Source organism: Leucopleurus acutus (assembly GCF_964270905.1).
Source record: "Leucopleurus acutus genome assembly, chromosome: 10".
Classification (NCBI taxonomy): domain Eukaryota; kingdom Metazoa; phylum Chordata; class Mammalia; order Artiodactyla; family Delphinidae; genus Leucopleurus; species Leucopleurus acutus.
In genome coordinates, this window is record NC_139153.1 from 77752082 (window position 1) to 77773482 (window position 21401).

General features: G+C 40.8%; 1 protein-coding gene across 1 annotated transcript; it reads left to right on the forward strand.

Annotated features, from left to right (window-relative positions):
• Positions 1 to 16340: 16340 nt before the first annotated feature.
• Positions 16341 to 17618, forward strand: LOC309967079 (uncharacterized protein C6orf141). The gene has a single exon (XM_082847560.1). The coding sequence runs from the start codon at positions 16353 to 16355 to the stop codon at positions 16926 to 16928; it is 576 nt and encodes a 191-aa protein (XP_082703686.1). The 5' UTR covers positions 16341 to 16352; the 3' UTR covers positions 16929 to 17618.
• The last annotated feature ends 3783 nt before the right edge of the window (positions 17619 to 21401 follow it).

Below are 21401 nucleotides of genomic sequence, written 5' to 3' on the forward strand. Positions count from 1 at the left end.
TCAAATAGTAAGTGGTGATAGAGCTAGGAAGTAAAAAAGGTCAGGCTGTTTGTCCTTTAGAGTTTTAGAGTTTCCCACAGTCTGTTTACTGTCCTGTCCCTGAGATGTTGTTTTAAATTTTCCTCGATCCCCAGTCAGGCTTTTTAAAATCAGATTTATTTCTGCATAGGAAGTTAGACAGTTTGTCTGTTTTTTTTTTAATAAATTTTTAAAATTTTTATTTATTTTTGGCTGTGTTGGGTCTTCGTTGCTGCATGCGGGCTTTCTCTAGTTGCGGCGAGCAGGTCTACTCTTTGTTGTGCATGGGCTTCTCATTGTGGTGGCTTCTCTTGTTGTGGAGCACGGGCTCTAGGCACAGGGGCTTCAGTAGTTGCAGCACGCGGGCTGCAGTAGTTGTGGCACGTGGGCTCAGTAGTTGTGGCACGTGGGCTCAGTAGTTGTGGCTCACGGGCTCTAGAGCGCAGGCTCAGTAGCTGTGGTGCACGGGCTTAGTTACTCCGCGGCATGTGGGATCTTCCCTGACCAGGGCTTGAACCCGCACTGGGAGGCGGATTCTTATTAACTGCACCACCAGGGAAGTCCCACAGTTTGTCTTTAACACCTACATCATTACCCAAATTTGGACACCTTATTTTGGATATCTGCCCTTCACATACAAGGTCATAGTCTCCACTGTCACTCCTGAAACACATGTGTTAGTGTTTTTATTTGCAGTGACATTTCTGCCTGAGGCTTCTTTGACTTTGTTTTGAAGTTTATTTTCAAGAATTAAATGAAAAAGCCTATTGAGCCCGTTATTGCTTGTATTTATTTATTCTTTCCCCCTGCTTAGTTGTTAGATGAGTGACCCAGTGCCAGAGCCCACAGAATGCCTGGAATGTGAGCTAACACTGCAGAACCACTAATAGAAAGAAAACACAAAAGTGTTCTTTATAAAGAAGGACATAGTGAGAATGACATTACCAGGCTCTTAAGTGGGGATGGTCTTAGGACACTGATAATTTCAAGAGTGGAAGCAAATTCGGAAGCACAACCAGCCCCAGAGAGTTGCAACTAAGTAATCCATCTCAGTTCTCAGAAATTGCACCAATTTTTATCTTTTCTTTTTTTTTTTTCTTTTTTATCTTAATGTCATGGGTTTTTAAACCTTTTTCCAGACCTTTTAGGGAAAGGTCTGGAAGAGCTAGCATTTCTTGAGCATCTACGTATGCCTAGAATATTAAGAAATTTGTATTTCTTTTTCTGGTCATGGATGCATAAAGATAGAAATTCTATCCTAAAACGTTTATTTTTTACCAAGGAAACGATTAGGGGCCCAAGAATCTGGACTTGTTTAAGGCCCTCAGAGAGGGTGTCAGCAGTTTCAGGAGTTAATAAGATCAAGTCTGAGATCTGTTTTACAGAAAAATGAAATACTTGCCTCATCTACTTTGAGGACAATAACAAAGGGGCATAAAATTCGAAGGAAAGACTTAAATTTAATATAATGAGTGTTGTGTCCTATCCGAAATGAAACCCTAAAAGATGTTTATAAGTGGTGAGTGACAGATTCTAATTTATTGAAAATATTCTGGTATTTGCAAGGCACTATCTCGAGGATGATTTCTCAGTTTGAGTCGGTATAAAGAGAAGTAGTTGTTTGTGGTCCCGTGATACCGAGTTCGTATTTCTTCTCATGTCGTTTTCTTCGAGAATGAGTTCTTCCGCACGACTAACCTACCTGTGTTGCTGATGCTTATCTACTCAACCGGACTTGGTCTTGGGGCGGCAATGAACAGTGTCATTGGTACATTGCCAACCTCATCTCCTGCTTCCCGAGTGTGTGTCCATGATGACAAGGGGAACCCCGTGTCTTGGTCTGTCACAGACCAGTTTGCTACCATGTGCCATGGCTAAACCCTGCCAGAGCATCGCAGGAAAGGTTACAGCCGGCTGGTGGCCCTCACGCTGGCCAGGAAGTTGCAAAGCCAGGGATTCCCCTCTCAGGGCAACGTCCTGGATGACAACGTGTTCTCCATCAGCCTCCTAAACAGCATTCAAGCCGAGTTCTTGCCTGGTCGATTCTATAGGCTTATTCTCACCCCTGCAGCTTTCTCTGGGCAAGTTCACCCCTAGCCCATTAGAACTCCAGGAATTTTCTTCCTTTTTCTGAACATACACATGCTCCTAGCTGTCAATGAGGGGAAAAATTAAAACTAGAATCAGGAGAACCTTAAATTTTTGAAAAGGACCAGAAGACAAGCAGGGTTAGGCTGGGAATGCCTAACTCTCCCTGTCTCAAGTTTCTAAAGTAATGACTATAGGGGTCAGAGACAGCTATGGGTAAAAACAGGATAATTATCTTCCTTTGCGATCCACTGTAGGAAGAAGGTTCTAAAGTCAGAGGGTCTTCGCAAAGGAGCAGAAATGACTGCATGAGAACAAGTGATTTAACACGGGAGCATGTGGCTACTGCTTCCTTATTGCTGCTTGGGCTTCTGCTCGGTGTTCTCATTACCACGTCAGTTCCCTACGACCCAAAATAATGCTCCCCTGTGCCTGCCACTGCTGTTTCCCCAAACGCTCTTCCTACCACCTGTGACTCAAGTTCTCTGTAGAATATTCTGCTTTTTTCCCTTTAATTACTGTCTCTCCACTTCTGCCTAGGACTCTAGCATATAGTTCTTCCCTGGAAATGTTTGAATGCAGTGGTTCTCACCTTTTAGTGCCCTTCAGAATCACCCGGAGGGCAGGTTGCAACACAGATGGCTGAGCCTCTCCCCACAGCCCCGGATTCAGTAAGTCCGAGGTCAGGCCTGAGAATTTGTACTGCTAACAAGCTTCCATTTCTCAGTTGCCTTGGATGGAGGAATGAAGATATGGGCATTTTAAAAGCTAGAAACAAAGGAACAACAACAAAAACAAATAAATCAATAAAAAAAATTTTTAAAAAGCTCGAAACAGACGATGTCGGCATAGGACTGGACATTGCCTATCACCTATTCCAGCCCCCTTGTTTATAATCTGCTTTCTCATGGGAAACTAAGATGCATATGTAGGTGTGAATCTGGATATGCAAATGCACATGTAAACATACATACACATATAGTTACATTTATTTAATGTTTCTGTATGCATATGTACATACTCAGAGAATTTTGATAAGATAAACTTTAATTCTCTCATTACATATGAAGATTTGCGGGCCAAAGAAAATAAATGACTTCTTTGAGATCATATAGATAATCAGTGCTAGAGGCGGAGCCAGAACAGTGTTACTTTGATTTCAACCTTTTTTTTCCCTAAGCCAAGTATCTTTTTCATAAAGGAAATTTAAATGATTAAATTGATTAAATGATTATAATCAATACTCTTATTAGTCTTTTATCCTTATCAGAATTTTTGTTTTAATTTGGATTCCAATTGATTGTGTATGCATATCTTTCAAGGAAAATAAAGGAAGAGATAAACATCACAAGCTATGTTCTTCTATCTGCAATAAAAGCAGACACAAACACAATGGTTGGATTTATCTAGTCTGGATAAAGTTGACTTAGCCATATGGAAAATATTGGTTTCTTACCCCATGGAGGTCACAAACATCCCGACTACAAAGATTAGAGGAAATCTAAATTTTAGGTGTTTATTCTTAGAAAAGTAAACAAACTGGCTGCAGGAGAGCTTTGTTTTGATAAAAAAATATGATTCCTTGGGAGTGACAGTATGCTTAGGTCACCACGAGCCAGTTGTTACCTAGAGCCTTATCATTGGTGCCAGAGGGAAGAGGTCTAAGTAACTGGGGTCCATAAATCTCTCCGGAGAATGTGGTCTAGTTTCTGCCCCAGGGATTCTCATTATCTTTAGCATTGATAACTGAGGGTTACTCCCAGCTGGTACATGGCATCATTATTATAGCCCTGTGCCTTATTGTCTTACTAATAATAATGTGCCTACTGTTTACTTAACATTTAACTACATGCTGATAATTGTGCCAAATTTTATATATACTTTTGTGTATGTGTGTGTGTGTGTGTGTGTGTGATTTATCTTATTGTGGGAATTCTGGCTGGGGGGTGGGTTATGACTCATCAAAGGTTATGCAGATTTTAAGTCGTGATCAGAGCCTGAGTTTGTCAGATTCTGAAGCCTGTACTTTGAATTATTATGCTAATTGGCCTCTCAGGCAGCTAGGAACTCTCTGAGGACTCAGTACAGGCAACATGCTCAACTCTGCAGAGATGTGTACTTGGCTCTGGGTGGATGCGGACTGGGTTTTGCAATTGTCTGCGTATTTAGTGAGCATGAATGTTCACTCTGCCTAAGACTCACTGAGGGGAAATACAGAGGAAGAATGGAGATTTCAGTCTGCTCAAACTTTGGGAGCAGGACAAGGCAGGGCAGTTTCGGAGGACATTTAGACATCCTCTAGAATAGAATCTCATTTAATAACACAAGTTTTGTTTCTACTAATTTTGCATTTTTCATGACGAATTTTTGTTTGGTGATTTGAATTTTGCGAAAAAAACATGAAAGAACTCTAAATGAAATTTCTTTAAGTTGTCTGTGATAATACCTAAAGTTTTATATCCATTTTCCCTAATCTCAGTAAACACTAGGAGCAGAGAAAAAATAAAACTGAAAGTAAAACACAGCCGATGGAATAGCACAGCACCTACAACAAAGGTGATTTCTCCCTTCTAACCTGGGACGTTAGCATTAAAATTATTTTAGTTGGGGAAAATAAAACTAGTAAAAAAAGAAAAAAAATGCAGATGGAGGGATTGTTGTGTCAGTATAGGTAACATTAACAGCCTAATTCTCTTTCCCCAAGTTTCTATTCACCCATATTTCTCAATCTCTGATAGAAATCTTGGCTCCAGCTATTAAAACCCAGTTGCCGACAGCCCTTTGCTTTTTCTGATCTTACTGTACCTGAGCAATGAGCTGAAAGAGAGAAAGAAGCCACTCCCAGCCTCTCCCCTTTTCTTTACCCCCTCCAACCTCAGCAGTGCTGGTGGCATGTGTGTTCCAGCCCTGTTCCAATTTTGTTCACTTCTTTTTTAAATTATTTATTTATTATTTTTATTTATTTATTTGGCTGCGTCAGGTCTTCGTTGAGGCACAAGGGATCTTTGTTGAGGAGTGTGGGTTTTCTCTCTCTAGTTGTGGTGCGTGGACTCTGTAGTTCGCAGGCACGTGGGCTCTCGCTGAGGGGCACGGGGCTTAGTTGCCCCATGGCATGTGGGATCGTAGTTCCCTGACCAGGGATCAAACCTAAGTCCCCTGCATTGTAAGGCAGATTGTTTACCACTGGACCACCAGGGAAGTCCGTGTTCACTTCTTGAGTGAACTTTATTTTCTTGAGTGAACTTTTGTTCACTCCCCCTTATTCTGGCTCTTGTGATTTTAAAAGTTACAAATAAAAATAGCTAACATCTGGGTATTCTTCTTCCTAATTGATGTGTGGCTTTCTCTCCCTCTAACAGATCTATGTGTTTCCAAGGCAAAATATAGTCTAGGTTTTAAACACTGTTAAAAGACATTGCTTATAATCCAGTAAGACTGTCAGACTTTAGTTAGTACCATGCAGTTACTGCAGTGAACACGAGATGTAAGATTTTAGTTCTAGATTATTTCCCAAAGAGAGCACTTGATATATTTCTAGTTGTCCCATTAGAATTTTTGCTTTTTTTTTTTTGGCTGCGCTGTACAGCTATGGTATCTTAGTTCCTGGACCAAGGATTGAACCCAGGCCCCAGCACTGAAAGTGCCGAGTTCTAACCACTGGACCACGAGGGAAGTCTCTCTGCTGCATTTTTTTTTTTTTTTTTTTTTTTTTTTGGGCTGTATGCGGGCCTCTCACTGTTGTGGCCTCCCCAGTTGTGGAGCACTGGCTCCGGACGCGCAGGCTCAGCAGCCATGGCTCACGGGCCCAGCCGCTCCGCGGCACGTGGGATCCTCCCGGACCGGGGCACGAACCCGCGTCCCCTGCATCGGCAGGCGGACCCTCAACCACTGCGCCACCAGGGAAGCCCTCTGCTGCATTTTTGACTATTTCCTTTCATCAGATTCCTGAGACTAAGAACATGGAAAATAAATATGCAAAATTAACAATACAAATTTCAGGAAAAGAAAATAGGTTAAAAGGGGAGATTAACCGCACAAACATTAAAACATACTATAAAACCTATATAAAGTGTAGTAATGGTACATGATTGTGCAGAACAAAGGGGAAAAAAAGGTCCAGAAATAACAAGTACACAGGAAAGTTTAAAATAAGATCAAAGTGGCATCTCAAGTCGCTGGGGTAAAGATGGAATTTTAAATAAGCGGCAGTGAGACAAATGGATAGCAATCTGAAAAAAAGTAAAATTAAATTAAACTCATATTTCATACCTATACAAGAATAAACTCCAAATTGATCCAAGATATAAATAAATAAATAAAGCCTTTAAAAAGAAAAGAAGTCATACAAATACTAGAAGAAAACATTGGTTGGTTCCTTTATAATGTGGGTATAAGGAAAGGTTTTCCAAATTCAGAAGTAATAAATTAAGTTTGATAAATAAAATACATATGTATGTGTGCATGTGTGTGATTTCTCAGTGGCAAAAGATCTGGCGTCAAAATATAAATTACACACTAGGAGAAACTATTTGCAATTTATATCACAAATAGAGAACTATTTTCCATAAAATATAAAGAACCCTTAACACTGAGAGGAGAAAAAAAATTTACTCAAATCCAATAGAAAAATGGGCAAGAGACATGGTTAGTTCACAGAAAAACAAATAAAATGACCCTTAAACATATGAAAAGATGTTTAACTTCACTCAAAAAAAAAGTGTGATTAAACTGTCATGCAATACTTTTAAAAAATATTGAGAACCCAAGTTTGAAGCTGTAGAAAATAGGCATACTCATATACGGTAGTGGGAGTAGGAAAGTTCCAACTCCAGTGGGGGAATTCAGTACCATCTAATAAAATACATATGCATTTATACAAGCAATTCAACTTCCAGAAGTTTACCCTGAGGATTCCTCCACAAATATAAAACCAATGTTTGCACTGGGTTATTCACTCCAATATTATTTGTAATATCAAACTTTTAGAAACAACCTAAATTTCCATCCTTCAAAGTCCAGGTGAATGAATTACGACACATCTACACAGTGAAGCACTTATAGCAACAAGGAAGTTCTCTGTGATGTAATTTGAGGTAATTTCCATGATACGTTTTTAAGTGGAAAAAAAAAGCTACATGTACAAGAGTATGTAAGAAAGAATGAGAAAATTAGTGTATATCAAATAGATCTCTGCTAACTTTTCTTTTGCAAACAGAAACACAGGAAGATTAAACGAGAAACTATTTTTTAAGTGACCTATAAGTAGTGGAGTTAGGGATGGGAATAAGACTTCCCCGAATATATATCCCTTTTATATTGTTTTGACTTTTGAACAATGTAGGAACCTGGGATTAAAAATAACATCTATTTTTTGGCTCTGTTGACTGAAAAGGGCTACAAGTAACAACACTCAATGATCATCCCTGATAGTCAGATCTTCATAAATACCTTTCAGGGAAAATAGAACTCTTGGAGAAAAGGCTGAAGAACAGGAAAAGGAAAGAAGAAAAGGAAAGAACACCTTGGGCAAGAAAGTAAGGAAATTCTCGAGACTAAATGTGGTCATGTTGGGAATTCCCTGGCGGTCCAGTGCTTAGGACTCCACGCTTTCACTGCCAAGGACCCGGGTTCAATTTAAAAAAAAAAAAATTGGTCATGTCAAAAGAAAACAGAACTGGTACAACGAACTTCCTACTTGGCAAATTTGATACCATATATAACAGCATCGAAAATAACAATAATGTAGTGGATTATAACACCTGAATTTTTTTAAAAAATCCTTGAATCCACAATGATATGAAAATGAGGTGGTCTGGCAAACAAAAAATCTTCTTTACAGAAGAATACCTACTAAGGAATGTAGAAGGAATGGCAAATTAGAAAGTTGACATTTTGCAATCTCCAATTTAAGAATTAACTCAAGCAAGGATTATTATTAAATAATATTAAATAAAATTTATTTAATATTATTACTACTTACAAATTGTAAAGGGTAAAATGGACCTGTATAACGGAGATGACCGGTGGTCACCATCTTTACCAAGTGGTCAAACTTAGCATGAGCCGCAGTGGAAGAACCCAACATTGTGTGCCTTCTGATACAATGCAGTGAGAAGTGCAATATATCACCACATAGATTTCTGGCCAAGACTGCGTAACCTGAATCTAATCATAAGGGAAGAATCAGAATAATCCAAATTGTGGATGGAACATTCTATCAGATAATTGGCCTGAACTCTTCAAAAAAGTTAATATCAGGGGTGGGAAGAAAAGATGTGAGTGCTTCATTCTAGATTTTAGGAGACTAAGAAACTTAATCACCTGCGACTCATGAACCTTTATTGAATTCTGGATCAGAGGAACAAACTCTAAAACACACATTTTGTAGACCATTGGGAAAAATTTATTATGATACATTAAATGATGCTATCAAATTAATGTAAATTTTCTTAAGTACGATATTGGTAATGTGGCATTTATTTTGTTAAGATGCATGCTGAAGTATTTAGCAGTAAAGTATGATATCTGTAACTTAATTTCAAATAATTCCTAGTAATGTCTATATAGTGTGTGTGTGTGTAAAGACAGAGAGGGATCAAATATGATAAAATATCAGTGAATCCAGGTGAACAACAGCTGTTTATTACACTCTTCTTTTAACTACTTTTACGTTTGAATCAAAATAAAACTAATGGTAGAAAGTGGCAGATTTTTACAGGCAGCTTAACCTATGTATAAATGACAAACACAGGTCACCACAAATTTAATGTAAAATATTGTATTTAAAGTATTATTTTATTCTCAGTTTTCCTTGACTCAAGAGTTCTTCTTTCTCTTTTCATTGGAAACTCCATGACTAATAATTACTGATAAATGTTGAATTTGTGATGTTTGACTCTGCTCAAAAACCTTAGACCCAGAGACATAGGAGACAATTTAGGTGAGCAATAGATGATGGAAACCTGAGAGGCAAAGAATGCAGAAGTAGAAACAGAGAGGTCTTAAAGGAGGAAAGAAAGAAGAAGCAGAGCTCCAAAGAAAAACACTGAAAAATAAGCACAGTAGAAATAGAAAATTAATTATTTCAACAATGGTATCAGGCACTGGTCTAGGTACTGGAGATACAACAGTGATAGTTACATTGCGGTGAACAAAAGTTTTAAAAATCCCTGCCTTCATTTATTCTAGAGGAAATGGCATCTACTATGTGGCAGGCACTGTTCTAGAGGCTTTACACATATTAAATCATTTGTTCCCAACAACCACCCTATGGGATTGGTACTATTCTTACCCCCAGTTTTCAGATGGGTAAACTAAGGTAAGAAAAAGGTTAAGTAGGACGCCTAAAGTCGTTCAGCTAATATATGGCAAAGGTAGATATTAAATCCAGGGAGTTTGGCTCCATCACTCACGCTCTCAAATTCTGCACTATATCACAATAGAAAGGAAGGAAGGAACTGCATAAAAGACCAGAAAAAAAAAAAAGGAGGAGAAAGTGCAGAGAAGAGGTAAAAGAGACACAAAGCATGGTCAGAGGAAAGGAGGAAAGGGTACCTATCAGGAGTATTAAACTGAAGGAGGGCTAAATTCCATGCCTTTCTTAATGAATTTATGGCTTTGAAAATAACATAAGATTGTCCTCAGTAAAAGAGTTGAGAAAGAAGGGGGCGTAGAGATAAGCAGTGGGGTTACTAAATGATCAGTTTAATCTACTACAACATTCTGTCCAAGCCTTGCCCTGGAGGGATGAATTATGAAGTATGAATAAGAGGTAACAAGGGATTATTACTAACAGTTTCTTTGAGTTCCTAGACATTCCAGGTCAACTCGTTTGCAGACTTGCTAAATGAGAGACTCAGTATTTTCCAGCCACTCTTTTCTTGTTGATAAAACATAACAAATTATAACAGCTAGATATTTGGCAAATGAAATCTCTCTAGATGTAAAATATCACTGAGGATTTCTACAGCTGTTATACGCCATATCTGATCACATGCACATTGGTTAATAAAATAACGTAATGGGAAGAAAAATGGCCTTGCCCCATTAAAAATATTTTATTATAAACTAATCAAGATTGGGTATATTAAGATCATGACCTTTATTTTACTAACCTGAGTGATTATTTTATATGAAGTATTTCATAAGTATTAATTCACCCATATTGAGTCAAAGATTGAATTACCTCTGGAATAGTACTACGGGCTACTGTTGAACAAGTCAAATTTTGTTTATGCTGAAGATGAGTGTAGGGTAAAGAACATTCGTTCTTTATTATCATAAAATGCCAACTCAATTACTAATGACAAAATTTCCTGTTTAATAAGTTGTTTATTCATAGTCAATGAGAGAGCCTGGTCTTAAATCCTAATCTCTGACAGGAGAGGAGGATGATGAATATACTTTAAAATGTTGGATAATGCAGGCAGCTGACAATGAATTATAGTTTAAAAATCCCCTTTATGCAGCTACTATTCAGAGTGCTACATCTTGCAGCTAACTGGCACACCTAGCATTCTTTGTCCTTTCAAAGTACCTGGCCGACATCTTTTAAGGGTCGCCAACTCTCTGTGGAGTGAAAAGGCAATGTGCTTAAATGTTTCATTCAAAAAATATCATACATATATACCACGTTAGTCTCAGGGCCACATGTTAGGTAAACTAAGCCTCTTTCTTCTTCTCCCAGGAACACACCCTTTGGTAATACAAAATTTAAAACAAAGACTCCTTTTTAAAAAATTTGCCTCAGTTTTCATTTTATCTCAGACCACTGGGCTAAGCTGCTTGATATCCCCAGAACTGCCACATTCCCTCTCTTCCTCTTTTTTCTCCAATTTATAACTAATAACATTAGCTCCTCTGTTCTAAGCTCCTCTGTTCTAAGATTATGGGTCTGGTACTTATTGTCTAGCTCCAGTCACTGACTTCTGCATCTTTCCCTAAGGATTTCATTAAAAACTGTGGTTTGGGTTCCCAGTTCTAAAAAACAATAATGAACTTAAAAAAAGTAAATTTAGGGCTTCCCTGGTGGCACAATGGTTGAGAGTCCGCCTGCCGATGCAGAGGACACGGGTTCGTGCCCCGGTCCGGGAAGATCCCACATGCCGCGGAGCGGCTGGGCCCCTGAGCCATGGCTGCTGAGCCTGCGCGTCCAGAGCCTGTGCTTCACAACGGGAGAGGCCACAACAGTGAGAGGCCCGCGTACCGAAAAAAAAAAAAAAAAAGTAAATTTAAAATATTTTGCAAGCTTCATAGTTTCAAAGTGTTACCAGAATTGTTTCATTTGACCTCCACGAAAACCCTGGGAAGCACACGGGACAGGTACTATTTATACCTTGCAGATGACAACATAGATTTGGAGGCATTGGGAGACTTGCCCAAGATAACACGGCCCATCAGAGTCACCTGACTCAGTCCAGTGTAGATTTTCTTTGCACAGTCTGAGTTGTTCAGGTCCCGAGAACCTTAGTTGTCAAAGGAAATATGATTAGAATCTCTTCTAAAAGGCTCGTAGTTTTCAAGGTCTATCCATAATCAGTCTGGATTTTATTTATACACAATAACCTCACCCTAGTCTCAGACTTGCACTTTGTGTTCATTTAGGTGGCTTGTTTGTTTCTTTTTTCATTTATTCATTAAACTATAAACAGTGATAGGCTGGGGTAAGATTATGAAGATATTTTATGTCATGCCTAAGGGTCTGAGTTTATTTTTGTAGCTATGGGAATTGGAGAGGTAGGGGCAGAGAGGAAATACATACACATCAGCACTCGGTTAAATATTAGATATGTGGGGTGGGTCTAGCCACTGAGGGAAAGGGAAGACAATAGAATTGCTAGTCAAGCTAATCCTTGGGATAAGGAACACTTGAAAGAGGGGACTGATTTAAGAGAATAAATAATGAGTTCAGTTTTAGATATTTTAGGTTTCTAGTGTGTTGACTGAAAAAAAAAAAGCACAACATAAAAGTTGAGAGTTATGTTTTATTTGGGAGACATTCTTAGGACTTCAAGCCTGGGAGACAGCATCTCAAGAGAGACTGCTCCGAAGAGGGCGGGGGGTGGGGGTGGGAGGGGGGAGTTTTTGCAACAAAACCAGGTAGTTGAAATATCAAAAGATTATTGTTAATAAAAGAAAATCGGGTATCTCAAGTTAAGTTTAGCGCTTCTCTATGTTTGGGAAGATGCAGGAGTCTGGGCTCACTGAAATCATCCCTGTGCTATGCACCCCAGCTATCTGGGGCCAATTAGCTATCTGGGGCAGTTATCCTATGCTTTCTCATCCTGAGTTTCCTTAGGTGCACCGTCGAGGGTGACTGCCAGGGCTGACGGCTAGATGGGCTTGGAGTGGGCAGCCCCTTTGCCTCCATCCTGAGTTCCTTCAGGGCCCACAGTCTGGGCAGCTGTAATGTAATGGCTTAATGGCTCCAACATCCTTTGTTTACTGATATGGCAGGCAACATTTTAGTTCTCAAGTGACATTCAAAAGAGGTGTCCAATAGAAAATTGAACAGAAACATTTTTCACTAGGTTAGCCTGTGGTAGGAAGCAACCCTCAAATTTCATTGTTTTACTGTAACAAAAGTTTGTTTCTTGCTTAGAATATGTATCAGCTGCTGTAACTTTGCTGGATTCCAGTTAGCTCTGTCCCATGTACTGTCTTCATTCCCAGATCACAGCAAAGATGGCAGCTCTGATTGGAGCCTGCCCAAGGCCAACCTTGCAATGACTCTTCCTTTTTGCTCAGATGCATCCAACGTCACACCTGTTTAAGCTGAAGCAAGTCACATGGCCAAAGTCAACATCAGTGGGGTAGAGAAGTGTATGGGAATAGGAGCATTGCAAGTCATGTGGTACACAAGCCAGGAAGTATGATCTTCTTTCAGGATGAGGAAATAAATAATTTGAAACAATAATACAATCTACCACAAGTCTGGAAATAAGCATCATGGTCTATAATAGAGATATAAATTGGAGAATCATCAGAGTACAGGTTGCAGTTGAAGCCACGGGATGGATAAAATCATGGAAAGTGTTTTAGACGTGAGAGAAGAGAAATGTCAAGGACAAAACTATTCTCTACACGTGCCTCCATATTCACCATTGCACCATTGCTCATAATGTTGCCTTATCCAGAATACCCTATCTGTCACTCCCATATCCACACTCTGTTTATAATAGTGTGATAGACATTAGTGCAATTTAAAAAAAAATTCTTAACAACACCCTGACTACTTTTTTGGAATGTTACCTTTCCCTACCATACAGTTTTATTAGGTGGGGGAAGTCCAGCTGTTTGCTTTTCCATTACAGAAGCCAAGGGGATCCCCCAAAGGCTTCTTTGACTGTACCTTTTCTTTTACTGTCCTGTATTGTGAAGGGGTAAGCAGGTTGCATAGACTGAGCCAGATGGATACTTCTGAGTGGAATTTGACTCCTGGGTAAATGCCACAGGGACAAGTGTGAGAGTCAGAGTGCATTCCATCCAGCGGAGAAATCTGTTCCTGTTGTACCAACTCCTTATTCCCTCGGCAACAGCTTTGATTTCTACCTGTTTTAAAGTCTGGTATTCCCACTTTCCCAACAACTCTGTCAATATCTCCTAACAAATCTCCTAATATCCTTATGACAAAGCCTCTTTTCCTTAAATTAGAGTTGGTAGTAGGCAATTCAGAGGGAAGTAAATGGGTTCACTTTATCAGCACCCTTTATCAGGCTTTTATGCACTGAGATATTAAAGCATAGCAGACACCACTATCCTGAAGGCAAGCTGCCTATTTCTTTGTTTATGTTCTTTTTAGACTTTATCTCTTTGAAGTTTAATTTATTTGGCGTTTCCTCTTAACATTCTTTTATGCATTAATACACAACTTCTTGACATCTAGAAATTCAGGTGCTTTATGGTGGGTGAATCAGGCTCACTCCTCAGCAAATAGGTTTTCCCCATTCCCCATGCCCACTCTAATCCCTCACCCAATCCCCATTGGCATGAAAATTTGAAAGCAATAAATTTTGTGGTTTACATTACACTTCCCTCAGAATACAGGCACCTTCATTGGAATTCTCCCAATATTCCTGCAAGGAAGGAAAACACAGTGTTCTTATTGTCCCATGAAAGCAGCAAAAAAAGGCCTAGAGTTTATCTATGGTCTAGAGTATTATCGTTGGTAATGTTTCTTATAATGTTGTCTATGAACCACTAGCATCAAAATTGCTGAGGGTCTTGCTAAAAATCCACATTCTGAGCCCTCCCCGAAACCTATAAGAGCAGAATCTTTGAGAGTAGGGTAGGGCATTAGCCTGCAGTTGATTTTCTTGTGCGCTAAAGTTAACTTATTATCTCCTACGTTTGAACAGAGAATTTGATGTATGTAACTGATGTAAAGAATGAAAATTCCAACAGGACAAGCAATTCAGCTTCTTTCCTCCATCACCTAGAACAGTAGCTGACATTTAGCACACACTCAGTGATTCCTGGTTAAGTAAGTGAACAGAAAAGAACATGAAGTCATTTAAAATAGGACCAAACATTTAAACTTGTGAGACTCCTGGCTCCACTGTTTATTGGTATTTGATCTTAACCTCCCTGTGCTTCAGAGTTCTCAAGGAGACTATAGAGCTACTTCGTTAGTTTGCTGTGAAGAATAAATGAGTTTGGGCTTCCCTGGTGGCGTGGGTAGTTAAGAATCCGCCTGCCAATGCAGGGGACACAGGTTTGAGCCCCGGTCGGGGAAGATCCCACATGCCTCGGAGCAACTAAGCCCGTGTGCCACAACTACTGAGCCTGCGCTCTAGAGCCCGAGAGCCACAACTACTGAAGCCCACGCGCCTAGAGCCCGTGCTCTGCAGCAAGAGAAGCCACCGCAATGAGAAGCCCACGCACCGCAACAAAGAGTAGTTCCCACTCACCACAGCTAAAGAAAGCTTGTGCGCAGCAATGAAGAACCAATGCAGCCAAAAAGAAATTTATTTTAAAGAAAAGAATAAATGAGTTTAAATATATCGAATGCTTAGAGCAATTCTTGCCTAATACACTCGAAAAATTTAGTTAATTGTAATTTAGCAGTAACTGGCCCAAGGTCAGGCATCCAGTCAGCAGACATCAGAAGGTCCTCTCTTTCCAAAATATCTTTCACCATACTACTTGGTCCTTCAAAGTACGGGCAGAAACTTGCACCATTGCAGTCATTTTTTTCTAAATCAGACAGGAAAAGTGAACACTTTCTAATAAAGCAGGGACCTGTAACCAAGGACAAACTGGAAATCACAAACTAAGCTTCCTTTTTTCTGTTAGCTAGCTTTCCGCATTACCCTCAGGCAAAGTTAAGTGTGTCAGAGGGCCTGGCAACGAGAGATTCTGAAAGCCTACGCAGAGATCCATATTTATGTATTTTTAACTTCTGGGGTTAAACAGGTTGTGTGTGTGTGTGTGTGTGTGTGTAGGGGTGGGGGTGAGGGAGGTAGGGGAGTAGTGAAAGGGGAAATTTTAAAAACGAACACAAAATTCTAAATCCTTAAGTTCTTATAGCGGTTTGGTTTTGTTTATTTTCGTTTGCTCAAAGGCACTTATGCCCCTTTGGACGAGCATGACCAAAACCAAAATGAAGACCGGTGTGACATTCCCGCATTCCTACGAAGAACAACAAACAATACAAAGGCGTTTTCTCAAAGGGCTCAACTTTCCCAATCAGATGCTTTTGATCTACATTCGATAATCTTGGTAGGATGGTGAGGGTGGATTCGGAGTGGACACGGAAACTTTTATAAGAAGAACTTGATTAAATCAGACTTTTTTTTTTTTTTTAACTTCCATGTTCCTTCACTCCAAGGAGAGTCCTTGGAAAGAAGACATACACTGTGTTGGGCATTTCGTGGGGCAGTGCGGGTGTGTGTGCGGTGCAAGGGTGTCTCCTGTTGTTTAGAGACAAACGGTGGTGGGCTGGAAACTAGGATAGAACTGAGAAGAGAGAGGGGAAAGACTCAGAAATGAGATCACGGCCGCAGGTCTAGGATCGCAGGTAAGAAGAGGAGGAGCGATCGTGGGGTTGCGGGGGAAGTGAGGCTTTTCGCCTTTGAAAAGCCCGAAAGCCGCGAGAAAGGGAGGGAGGCGCGGACAGGAGGGGGCGGGGACAGTCCCAGGCCCGGGAGGCGGGGTGCTCGGAGGCCACGCCCACGGCCGACCGGCAGTCCTGCGCTTTCCAGAGCTCCGCTGGCGTTCTCTGCGAGAACCGGCGGAAGATCCACCGGATGAATGGCCCTCCTCTCGGGATGGGGGCCCCGGGTCCGCGCGGGGCTCCGAATCTCGCGGCCTCGCCCCACAGCGGGCGGTGCGCCCGGACGTTTGTGCGCGAGGCGGGGCGCGGGGCTCCCCTGGCCCTGGGCGCGCCGAACCCCTCGGTAGCGGGGGCTAGCAGCAGCCGGTGCGGCGCCCACGAGCACAGCCCCGGAGAGAATGTGGACTGTGACTCCTGGGTCCGAGAGAAAGTGCTCTTTCTTCTGCACCCGGAGAGGTGGTTGGGGACCCAGGGGGACTCCGTACAGGAAGAAGTGGCCGATGAGGAGGACCTTTTCAAAGCGGGAGGACAGGACCGGGAACCCGACTGCCCTTCGCCTCTCTTTCCAAGGGAAAAGCGAATTTCTGGCAGCCGTGTAGACGCTCCCTCCCGAGCTCCGGGGGACCCACCCAAACCCCTCCTCGTCCGGGTCGTGGATTATGAGGTGACACAAGAAGTCCTGCAGGTCGCGTGGGCGAGGGGCTGCATGACCACGCTGACCGAGGAGCGCTCCATGACCGCGGTCACTTTCACCGCGAACACGGAGTGAGACCGGTTGCGGGGCGCCGGGACCCTTGGAGAATCCCGAGCCCTCGGCACAGAGAGAGAGAGAGACCCCTGTGTCCACGCCGCGGAGGGAGAGTTTCACGGTCCCTCAGGACCTCACTCCCCGAGGAGATTCAGTGGGGAAGAGGAGCCCGAGGAACGTTCAGGAGTTAGTGAAGGAGCGCTCATCCTTAAGAAAAGAAAATGCTCTTCCGGAAACTCCAGCCAGAAATTAACCGACAGCAAGAACCTTTTAAGAGGCTTCAGGGAGGCGCACGGCACCCAGTGCAGACTGAAGAACTGTAAGCAACATGATACCTCCTTTATACTGTGGCTTAAATACGCTGACGGTCTGGGGACCTTAGAAGAGGGGAGGAAAGGTTATTTTCAAATTGGCAGAACGTGGGAATTTTGAAATAAGAAAATCTGTTGTTAATTTTTATTTTGAGATAACTCTCGGTCACTTTTCTGCCTCCCCGCCCTCCCCTTCTCCTTAAGACCTGAAAGCAGAAGTGAAGTTTGAAGTCTGCTCTCTGCAGAAGGGTGGGGGTGGGAATATATGGGGAGAGAGGCTTGTTTTGAAACTGAAAAAGAAAGTAAAAAGTGTGAAAATAAAATGTAAAACAAAATCGTTTTTTGTTACTGTCTTCTGGTGTGCACATCTTTTTCTTTCTTTCTTTCTTTTTTTAAAATGTTTTTATTACCTTTAAGTGTTAGGAACAAAAGAGAGGAGCTAAGAAAAGAAGGGGAGGAAACAGAAGACTGAATTTTGAAGGTGAAATGCTATTTCAAAGGGCTTTACCCCAAGTATTTAATTTAGTTCAGTAAAAATGCTATTAATATGAAATTTTTAGTTATCTTAATGTTTGAAACACTGCAGATAAATCTTCTGCTCCAAAGGTAGATAGAAATATATAGTTTGCCATAAAATGACTGTATATCTTATTCTTATTCGAAGTTTCTTACTAATAAGATTTGTAGTCGAGACTGGATTGAAAAAAAATCTCTCCTGATACTGTTGGAAAAAAAATTTCTTCTGATGCTATTGAAACAACTCATTTTTATTTTGTTTATTTTTTATTAAACACCATCTTTATTAACTCTAGTAGTGGGGCCTGGTTTGGAGGTGTGTTAGGAGCAAAGCACCCCCTCTAGAGATGAACTGATGAACTGAAGGTGTTATCTGGTTACTGCAGGAATTAACAAAACAAATGGGACTCTGGCTTTTGAGGAGTAAACTATTGAACAGGGGAGGGCCCCCTCCCTTACTCTTCCTCCTTTGCCTCTTATTTTCAGTTTAGAGCTTGACAGGCCCTCAAATAGCATCTGATCCACCTCTTGCCTCTTGGCAGACAAGATAGGTAAGATATGTCCCTATTTTACAGTTGAGCCAACCTAGGCCTAGAAGCCATGTGGCTTATGTAGGTCACGAAGCTAGTTACTGCATATGCTTACTAAGTAGGTAAGAATATGATCATCTCCCTCCTAAAAGTTTGGGGATGCCTTTAGGACTTACTTCTAGGGAGTCAAAAGATGAGTGAGGGCAGCCTAGGTTTTCTGACTCAGTCAGTTATGAGAACTACTAAGATCACCTTGATGTCCCTGAGTCTGGCCAGGCCTGTGGGCTTGAGATTTACCACTAGCAGTTCTCAGTGTGATCCTCACTTGAGAGAGGAATTCAGCACCTGAGCTCATCTGTGCTCAAAACTGCTTGGTAGGTAGAAAAGGTAATACAGACTCCATGAAATGAATGATCTTTTCATCCAACAACGCTGCCTGGCTCCAGTGTGAGGTTAAACTTCTTGGCAGACAAATTTCAGACCTGACTCAATAAGTTTGGTTGTTGTGAGTCAACATATGCCCCATGTGATAGAGCTTTGAATAGAGACAAGAAAAGCCTCTTTAAAGTTGACCAAAAACGGTAGCGGCATTCTGTTGCCTTCCCTATGGAGCCAACTCAGGACTTAAGCTACTTGGGTTCACAACCACTTCACCTCTTACTAACTGTGACACTGGGCAAGTGTTTCACCTCTCTGTGCCTCTGGGTCCTTATTTGTTAAATAGGGATAATAAATAATATCAATCTTATAGGGTTTTTCCTAGGATTAAGTTAGATGAAAGATATTTAGATTAGTGCTTGGCATATAATAAATGCTCAAAGTGAGCGATTATTAGTATTATCGTTATTGTTTGGTTCACTTTCATCCTAACCAGGCTTTAGGGCTTTATTTAATAAAAAGCACCAGAAGGCATACAACACAAGAAATCTTATAGAACCCAAACCAGTGGTTTTTATGGACTTTTTTCTGCATTCTTAAAACAAAAGTTTTATTTCTAGCTTTTCCCACCATTTAATGGATCAGTAAATTTAAATTCCTTAGTAATGACACACACACACACACACACACACATACACACAGACACCCACAGCTTGTGATAAGATTCATCCTAAGTTTAAGAGGCCTAAGGTACACCATGTTTGACAGTCTTTGAAGAGGTTTCTCAGACTGCTTAGTTCCCCTTGGCAGGTAGGAGCTTGGAGTACTTTCTTTAGGACCTGTCAGGTTAGTTTGTTTGCCTTCAGGGATTTTAAATCTGATGCCCTTGTCATCTCAGAAAAGCAGAATAGGCACAATTAATTTTCATTTCATCTCCTTTCTGTCAAAAAAGTATTCAAGTCAACTGGACTCCTTTAATCCAAATACGTTTGGATTAATTTTCTTTCCTTTAAGTAAAAATTATTTTTAAAGCACTTAACCCCCCTGCTAACTGCCTATAATGTGCTTATACGTCTTCTATAAACAGATGTCTCCCTGATTCAAAAAGTAATAAGTTGAAGCCTACTGAATTTGCTTCACAGATTTTCCCAATCCAAGCAGAACCCTGCTATGGGAGGAAGCTGAGGAATCTTTTCCCAATTAACAGTGCCCTGGGGGCTTCCCTGGTGGTGCAGTGGTTAAGAATCCGCCTGCCAATGCAGGGGACTTGGGTTTGAGCCCTGGTCCGGGAAGATCCCACATGCTGCGGAGCAACTAAGCCCATGTGGCACAGCTACTGAGCCTGTGCTGTAGAGCCCGCGAGCCACAACTACTGAGCCCGTGTGCCACAACTACTGAAGCCTGCGAGCCTAGACCCCATGCTCCTCCACAAGAGAAGTCACCACAATGAGAAGCCTGCACACTGCACTGAAGGGTAGCCCCCGCTCACTGCAACTAGACAAAGCCCACGCACAGCAATGAAGACCCAATGCAGCCTAAATAAATAAATAAATATATTTAAAAAAACAAAAAGAAACCAAACAGTGTCCTGGGAGTGAATCTGAAGGGAAGCCTGGGCATCCTCAATACCAAGAAGCCTCTGAGAATGACTGGGTCTTGGCTCTGTGGTCTTACCTCCACCTCACCAAAAGTGTGAACATCTACAATTGTCTTATGTGGATGAGTCACAGCAAGGACTGTGGAAGCCAGCTGACCACTCAAGTGACCGTAAGACACATAGTCACATAACTGCCATGGATCAAGCAAGTGTCAACCTCTCTTAACCTTTGTCCACAGCCTCCATCACCTTTGAGAGTCATTACATTTGACTCACTGATCTTATTCTTGTTGGTTATAACCAGCACTTGATGTGCCTTTCTGCTTAAAAACAAGACAGAAAGAATAAAGGAGAAAGAGAAAAGGCTTTCTGTTAACAGAAAAAGTTATATTCATTGCAAAAAAATTTGAGGAAATGTTATTTTGTGAGGAAAAAGAAAAATGGAATAAAAGAAAACAAAAACTCAACCATGACCCCAAATCTCTTTTAGTAATTGGTATGTTTCCAGTCTGGTTTTATTTATTTGATGTTTTAATGTGTATATACATACACTTTTCTGATCATAAACTGTATATAAAATCTGAGTATTGTCTTTATGTAAACTAACGTATACTGACGCTATCCAAGGTGGAGTCTGTGAACCAGAAGCTTGGGCATTCCAAGAATGTTTTTTTAAGAAATGCAGTTTCTTAAATTCCAAGCCCCACTCTAAATCTGTTGAATCGGAATTCACATTTTGACCAGATCCCTGGGTGATTCACATTAAAGTTTGAGAAGCCTTGACATATATGCTATATTTAGTTCTGTATCCCACTTTGTCACTTACGGAAACGTAAAGGTTTTTCTTTTTCTATATGGAAAACAATGCCATGGTAATAACACTTTGTAGAATTATGAAAACATTTAGAGATTACAAAAGAGTGAAACATATATTGATTTGTGAATTGGCAAAGAGATCTCTAAAAAGCTTCGCAGTGTTTTTTTAAAGAGCCTTATTATTCTAAAGTTTTCCTACTGAAAGATTGATTGGTTATTGGAGTTCAAACTATTTCAGAAATGTGGTTCTTTTATTGTCTAAGAATGTGAAACAATACTTACTTAAAAATCCCCTTAAGGGAAGAGGGCAGGAAGTCATTAAAGAAAGCCCCATTACAACACTTGC